At 41.6% G+C, this 7,908-nt stretch overlaps 1 protein-coding gene across 3 annotated transcripts; it reads left to right on the plus strand.

The window, feature by feature from the left end:
• The first annotated feature begins 55 nt into the window (after positions 1 to 55).
• On the plus strand, positions 56 to 7,775 carry ghrh (growth hormone releasing hormone). Of its 3 annotated transcripts, none has more exons than XM_069179374.1 (7): positions 56 to 103; positions 2,137 to 2,471; positions 3,311 to 3,444; positions 6,419 to 6,526; positions 6,722 to 6,821; positions 6,898 to 7,020; positions 7,502 to 7,775. In XM_069179374.1, exons 3-7 carry the CDS (start codon positions 3,362 to 3,364, stop codon positions 7,574 to 7,576), a joined length of 489 nt encoding a protein of 162 aa, XP_069035475.1. In that variant the 5' UTR covers positions 56 to 103; positions 2,137 to 2,471; positions 3,311 to 3,361; the 3' UTR covers positions 7,577 to 7,775. The 3 variants fall into 3 exon arrangements, with proteins under 3 accessions (XP_069035475.1, XP_015220195.1, XP_069035474.1); XM_015364709.2 differs by having other exon boundaries at positions 3,351 to 3,444; positions 6,717 to 6,821; XM_069179373.1 differs by having other exon boundaries at positions 3,351 to 3,444.
• The last annotated feature ends 133 nt before the right edge of the window (positions 7,776 to 7,908 follow it).

Consider the following 7,908-nt stretch of genomic DNA (forward strand, 5'->3'; position numbering starts at 1 on the left):
TCAGAAGTCCCCGCGGAAACAATAGCGATGATTTTAGGTGCCTGTCTGTAACTGCCCCCCCTCGCACAACGTTCCGGTGAAGCGCTCGGTGGTGCGAGGCTAGGTATTGTACACTCTTAAGTTACCTTACTGTTGTCCTTTTAAACACTCCATTTCAAACATAAAAGTGAATATTTTTGTTCAGTATCAAATTGTAATTGATTTTGTTTTACCAAGAAGAATAACTTTCCTGTTTTAAGCTTTAATCTTCATATTTGGAATCCAGTTAGGTCCCTTTTTTATTGAAACAATACTGCTCCAGCTATATGCTTGGTTTGACAAATAACTTGTGCATACCTTTTTTCCCCCCTCTAGGATTGTCTGATGGTATAAATAGCATGTGCCCTAGATCAGTTTGTCATTCTTACTCCTGTGTTGTAATCTCTGCACTGATTTACTGTACTATAAAATACGACCTATTTTTCAAGATTGTACTTTTAATGTGCAGGACTTAATATCTTATTGTTAACCTGCAAAGCATTATGAAAACCTGCTCCCGAGTATTTAAGGGGCCTTTTCAAACGTGATACTCCCTGTTCTTGCACTACATGGACGGGCTGTGCGTGCCTCAAACCAGATCATGAACTGAGACTTCTGTGACCATATAAGCAATACGTTGAGTAGGTTTATGTCCATATAAAACTCTTGAGTGTAGAAATATTTGAAACTCCACTTTTTTTGCTTAAGCTTAGAAAACTTATTGTTTGAATTTTTTCTACCTTTTGAGTTGAGTTTTGTTTGGAATCTGTGTTCTAATGTAATGTTCAGTTAGTGCTTTTGAAATGCAATACATGACAAGGTGCTTTTTAAATAGAATGTTGTTCACTGGAAATGAATCTTCCAGGCCAATTCGACATATATCCAAACAAAACGACACCACCAAGGCAATGTCAGCTTCATTTTACCATGGCAAATAAAACATACATTGTTAAATATTCAGTGCTTGCAAAACTGGAATAAAATATTAACAAATGTGAGAGGACTCTCTGTGAAATAGTCGACAATGAGGCTACTTATGAAAAAGTGTTTATGTTGACACATTATCTGCATATTCTAGATAATACAGAGAAGCAATAAAAAAAGCAAACAAAATGTTAGAATATAAAGTCCGAATTGTTGAATGTCATGTTGAAATTGTATAATATACTAGCAAGACCTCATTTTAGAATTTTGTTTACAGTTGTGGTCACAGTGAACAGAGGCAACATGATTCAGCTGAAGTTCCTCAGAATAAACAGTGAAACACCATAAGATAGTGAAAAGAAGTAAAAACTACGTGGAAGCGTATTTAAAACTGAGAGGAAGAGACACATCTTTACACAAGAATAATGGCAGTCGGCAAGTCATGTTGTTGAAGCTGATACCTTCAAGAAATGGCTGGACAAGATCCTTGGATCAAAAAGTAATTAACTGCTAAGCAGGCTAGATAAGATGAATTCCTCTATAGCGTTTTTCTGGACACTCCACTCAAAGTGCTTTACAGGTAATGGGGACTTCCCTCCACCACTGTGCAGCATCCACCTGGATGATGTGACGGCAGCCATAATGTGCCAGTACTCTCACCACACACCAGCTATTAGTAGGGAGGAGAACAGAGTGATGAAGCCAGTTCATAGATGGGGATTATTAGGAGGCCATGATTGGTAAAGGCCAATGGAAAATTTGGCTAGGACAGCCGAGGTTACACCCCTACTCTTTTCGAGAGACGCCCTGGGATTTTTAATGACCACAGAGAGTCAGGATCTCGGTTTTACGTCTCATCCACAGGATGGTGCTTGTTTACAGTATAGTGTCCCCGTCACATTACTGGGGCATTAGGACCCACATGGACCACAGGGTGAGCGCCACCTACTGGCCCCACTAACGCCTCTCCCGGCAGCAGCCTTAGTTTTTTCCCAGGAGGTCTCCATCCAGGTACTGACCAGGCTCACTGAGCTGAAAATATCTTCCTTTTTTTGTAAATATTATTGTATTCTTAAATTGTTTTTTTATTGGAATCCTTTACCGATGAAACCCAATAATGTATGTCAGAAAAAAAGGAACTTGTAATGTATTGCATCATGTAAATGCACTATGTTCTTTCTTAACATCTCCCAGCTATGAGTATGACATGGGTTCAGAAGTTCTCCACGGTGGGAGGGTACCGGTAATGGAATGAATAAGGTAGCTGTGATGTCACCCTGCTGTGTCTTCACTGGATGGTGTAAAAAGGCAGTGGAGAGGGAGATGTCAGATCCCTCCAGTTAAATGCAGCTGGAGCTCCAGTCCCAAACTCAGACCACTGTCAGTGTTACCTTGAGCCCCTCCTGGCTCGGAGGCTGGAGAGGATGAAAAGAAGCTTCACATCACAAAGTGCAACAGAGTGATCTTTCCTCAACACGGGACAGCACAGAGCAAGCTGAGAGCAGTTCACTACATCAACTTCTACCACGGTATGTAACATCAGAAACAGATTTTAAATGTGTTTTCATGTTGATTCTTTGTTTGCAGTCCCAGTTATTTTGGCTAAATCTATTCCTCTTTTTCTCGTAATTCAGGATTTGTATATTGCTGAAAAGTACGGAATATATACTTGATACGTTTGATATATAATGGAAATTATGATTCAGTTTCGCATCAGTGTTTCTGCTCTTCTGTAAAAAAAAAAAGATTTCAAAGAAGCTAGCTGTTCGTTTTTATTTGTCTTGAAAGGGTAAATATGGATCAAAATGCAAAAAATCTCACTTAAAAGTCCATTTTCTCATCATACTGTCAGGCTCGCAGTCTTTTTTGTGGAAAGAATAATGCTCTGACTCAATCTGTCTTCACCTGTTGACAGAAAGCTAACTGGTAGATCTGTCAGGGTCTCTATCTAACAGTATGTAAAATATTTAAAGATCAAAAGCTGAATTTGTTATACTTTATTGTAATGTGCATTTTGCACTACGTGCTGTAACTTTAAATGAGCTTTAAAGAGTAAGACTCTTATTCATCTGTGCAAACAGGGGAGATCAGTATACACAGGCAAGACACATTTACCTTAATGATCCATTTACTGTTTTTTTAGCGCAGAAACCAAAGGTAGCAACTGTAGAAAGAGTGAGCAAATTTGTCCTATTTGCTAGATGTACAACACCTTAATAATGCTCAATACTTCAATCCCCAAAATTCTAATTTGCTTCAATGATCCAAGACAAAAACAACCAAGAAAGAAAGAAACCTGTTCCACATTTGGAGTTCTGACTCTGAGCAGCACAGGCAGGACTCGAGTCTTTTCTGACCTTTGTTTCAGTGTCACGTCAGGTGCCTGTGCTCCTCTGTGTTCTCCACAGAAGAGCCCACGATGGTGGAGAGAAGCACACTGCTGGTACTCTGCTGCCTGGCCATGCAAGCAGCTGGTTCTTCCTGCCTGTATCCTGGCCTGAGGTCAGTCCTGAGTGACAGTGGGGTGGGGTATCGTGTGCTTGTGTGTGAGCCATGAAAATGTTTGGGAAAGTGCTGCACTGTCCAAATACACAATGCAATGTATTGATCTGAGGTTAATTAGTGTAGGGTAGGCATGAAATAAGCCAATACTAGTTCAATAGGACAGTACTGCAGTCAAAATTCCAACTGTTCTGTTGGATGACACTTCATAATTTAATATTTTACTTTTTTGATGTTTAATAAAGGAAGACCAACGCATGGTGGCACAGTGGTGAGCACAGCTACCTCTCATGATTGGGGCCCTGGGTCCAATTCCTGGGGTGCTATCTGCTTGGAGTTGGTGTGTTCTCCCATGATCACATGGGTTTCCTCCCACAGGCCAAAGACTTACTAATAGGCTAACAGGATTCTGAGAATAGTCCCAGGGTGAGTGCAGTCTGTGTCTGTGTGCGCCCTGCACTGAAATGACTTCCTATAACCCACATTGCACAAATTGCATGCTGGGACAGGCTCTGGCTCCTCCACAACCCAGAATTGGATAAAGCCAGGACTTTCTGGATGGATGATCAATAAAGAAGGCGAAAACAGAGATTCAGACCTTTGAGATATAATTTATGAATACATTTTGCAATCCAGTTCAGGGACTGACTGGTAGTGGGCAGTAAGCGATATTCTGTGAAATGGTTAATAGTTTACTCCGTTCTAGCAAGTAATTACACTTGCTTTCCATTAGAAAGTCCTGTTGGGTTTACATTCCCCCCGATACATTTTTTCCTAAAATAGGATCAGTAACATTTTCTGTGACCTCCCTCCTACTCCACAGATATCTTTTAACTGAAAAAGGCAGCTGAAGTGAAACCTTTGTGTGGTTGGGAATCCTCAGGAGAGGGATGAGTAGTTAGAAAACGTTTCCCCTGCTCCTCTACTCAGCCTGTGACTGCAATTACAGCCTTCTCTCACTAATCGAAAGTGGAGCTTCTTAATAAGAAAGCTGTAGGTGATTGCTCTGATGCTAGTTTTGCTACTTTATTGAAAAACGTAAATTGCCCTTAAGGCTATTTTATGGTCCAAACCATAATTCTGGGCTTTATGCAGTGCACTAGTTGGAGCAGGTCTGCATCAGTATTTAGAGAAAATGTGTTCCAATCTGGTTTTCACATCTAATCTTGATTATATTGCACATGTTTCTTGGAATGTAAATTTAAAGTTACTTTTATGAAGACGAGACACAAATGGATCTCCTAGATGTATTTCAGTGCAGTGTTACTAGGCTATAGTAGTTCAGGTGGGTAGCTGCGTCAGCATGCGTAGGCTGCAAAGGAACAAGTAATAGGTTTATTCCATACTGAAAAAAAGAAAGAAAACACAATGTTTCGGCTGTGGAGCCTTCTGCACACCTGAAGAAGGCTCCAAGGCCGAAATGTTGTGTTTTCTTTCTTTTTTCCAGCATGGAATAAACCTATTACTTGTTTCGTTACTAGGCTATGATGAATTCTGGTTAGCAACAATAACTGCAACAACTGTCCTTTTCCATTTAATATTATAGAAAAGCCTTGAAGCCTAAATTGTTCTAAGAGCACTCTGACAGACATGGCAACAAGTACCAGGTGCATGAGAGACAAAGGTGTCATCTCACAAGAGTACCGAGTCATCACTGGACGAATGCTGGGCTTTACTCAGTATGTCGGCGGTAGCTCTCGCGTTTTGTGATGCTAATGCTGCCCGGATATAAACTATGTCTATTGTCTCTTTGTTCACCGGGGTGTGAACTGTTTCCATTGTCCAGTTGTTCCAACTTTTGAGAGCCATTTTCTAGCCACGTCAGCATAAGCGTAGCTTTGTGTGTTATTTTGTGAAGAGGCTTCATCAAGGTCAACAGCACTCTGTTGTTCCGAGGTGTACAGCAATAGAAGCTCAAGGGCACAGGAGCATCTCCTCTGTTGAGCAGATAAGGGAACTACTATAGTTAATCCATGTAAATTTGAGCAGTTTCAACCAGTTGGTTGCTTACGTTCATTAGCTTGGGTGGCAGTAGTACAGTTCAGCCATTTTGCACTGACGGAGACCACAGACTACAGCGTTTTGGATTTGATCAGTTCAGCTGCAGAGAAAGTGCCAGAAGGTCACAGCACCTGTCCTTCTGCGTTGTGAACCAAGTTGTAATACCCATCTTTAAATCCTTAACATTCCTTAACCCCTAACAGTTCCAATTTTTTTAGATTGGTTATTAAATCAGTATTAAATCCTAATTCCTAATGAAGCAGAAAATCGAGAATTTTGAGAAACCGCTGGTCTCGCCCCAGGTGAGAGTCCGTCCGCATTGCAACATGAAGTGGTCCATATAACATGATGTATGAGCCAATGAGTACAGGTTGTGCAGCAGACATTTCAGCACAGAAATGTTTGAACCTGATCTGCATGCAGAGTTAACAAATAGTAATAATTCCTTACACTTATACATCGTGTTTCTGGATAGTCCACTCAAGCACTTTACAGGTAGCGGGGACTCCCCTCCACCACCTCCAGTGTGCAGCCACACCTGGATGATGTGACGCCAGTACACTCACCACATACCAGGTATCAGTGGGGAGGAAAACGGAAGCCAATTCAGTAGTATTTTCTAGTTTTAAAGGAGTATTTGTCAGCAAAACCATCACAAAGTCGAGAGCAATCTTTCTATTGGATTAACAGAGACATATTCACAAGTGTGTTTACAATGTAATAGGGCCTCATCACCTCCCCAGAAGTTCACATGCGCATGCCAGGAAATTTAGTCTGTTGTGATTTAAATTGGGGGTTTGTTACACGTTACTGTTTACATTTTAGTTTCATTGTGGTTTGAAATGCACTCAATGCCGAAATAGAAAAATAGCGTTGCAGTTCCCCTTTAAATCCTTAAACTTGTCCTTATTAGATTTGTGACGTAACATAACCTGAAAGAATGACAATTGCGCACATTTGGTGTCTGTTTCAGATTTGGCCAGAAGAGCACCAGCTCTTCCATCCCGACGAGCTCCTCTGGTGAAAACGGCAGCCGGCTGCCCACTGGCACTGCCCAGCAGAGGGATGGCGCAGAAAAGCGGTCAGCAGACTCCTGAGCCTTATCCTGCATGACAAAGCATGCGAAACCAACTTGTAACTGGTTAACAGAAATAGATTGTTATACTGAATGTGGGAAAACTGTAATTGGAGGCTCAATGTGTATACTGGCTGCAACTGAGCTTCAGCTTGAAGCACATTAACATCTGCGGCACTCTGTCTGTCTGTCTCAGAACAGGGAGGCACGCGGATGCCATTTTCACAAACAGCTACAGGAAAGTTTTGGGACAGTTATCTGCCAGGAGGTTTCTTCAGACCATCATGGGAAAACGGCTGAGGTAAGTGTGAAATAATGCGCCTCGTTTGGACTTTTCCGATAAATGGCTCACATGGGTGTCTCGCTTGTGTTCGAAGCCAGTGGGGAGCAGAGGTGGAGAACGCAGCCAAACGGCAGACGAGCGTTTTTACAGACACCTACCAGCAGGACCTTACTGCCATTCAACACTACAGGAGGCAGCTGGGTGTGGTCGGCCCCAGGTAACATCTCCACTTCGACTGTTCTAGAGATCAATCAGACCCAATTTCATATTCTGTGTATGCTTTACATTTTATAACCGTGAGAGATGTTTTAATCGATCGATGTAGTAATTCAGGAAAACTAGATTTCCATAGGTACTTTGATTTCCTCAACTTCTGTGAAAGCTTTTATAAATGGATTTTTTCCCCCCCAGACCATCCCCTTATTAAAAAGGGCAGTTTCAGCCTTACCAGTTGTAAGGTCACTTTAACAGAACCTTTTTATTCTGCCTGAAATAGGTGTTGCTGCTGTCAATGTTGAAGCCTCAATCAAACCTGATTTCCTGAAAGATGAGTCAAGGATTTTGCTTCCACAATTTAAAATCAATGCAGGTTTCGAAGGATGTTTGAAACAAAGAAATCAATGACAGACACGTCTCCGTCCCCAGATAGCAAGCCACTCTCTGTCGAAGAGCAATGCTGACACTGTATGTCTCTGCAGAATTCATGGCCGGACGGGGCACTGAGGACACCAAGAAGACCTGTCAGGACCACACAGCAGCTCCTTCGTTTTTAAATCACTCAACAGAAAATTAAAAAGCAGCATCGCATTTGGGAACAACCTGCCTTCACTCAGCTTAGAGAGACAGTATGCTTCACAAACGTTAAATGAAATTTACTCAACTGCCAAGAGGAGCACGCCATAGTGATTCAAAATCCCTTCTGTTACCCTGAAAATAAAGCCTCATACATTATGTTGTAAATAAACTTTTGACAAAGCATATTCTGTTTGCACACTTTTTAACCATGAACTCTGTAGCCTCCAAGTCGCTTGTCAAATGTAACAGGACAGGTACCGAAGTATCAGTGAGACGTAAGAAGATAAAGTGGACCACAGGTCTGCAATGC

This window comes from Lepisosteus oculatus, chromosome 16 (assembly GCF_040954835.1).
Source record: "Lepisosteus oculatus isolate fLepOcu1 chromosome 16, fLepOcu1.hap2, whole genome shotgun sequence".
Classification (NCBI taxonomy): Eukaryota; Metazoa; Chordata; class Actinopteri; order Semionotiformes; family Lepisosteidae; genus Lepisosteus; species Lepisosteus oculatus.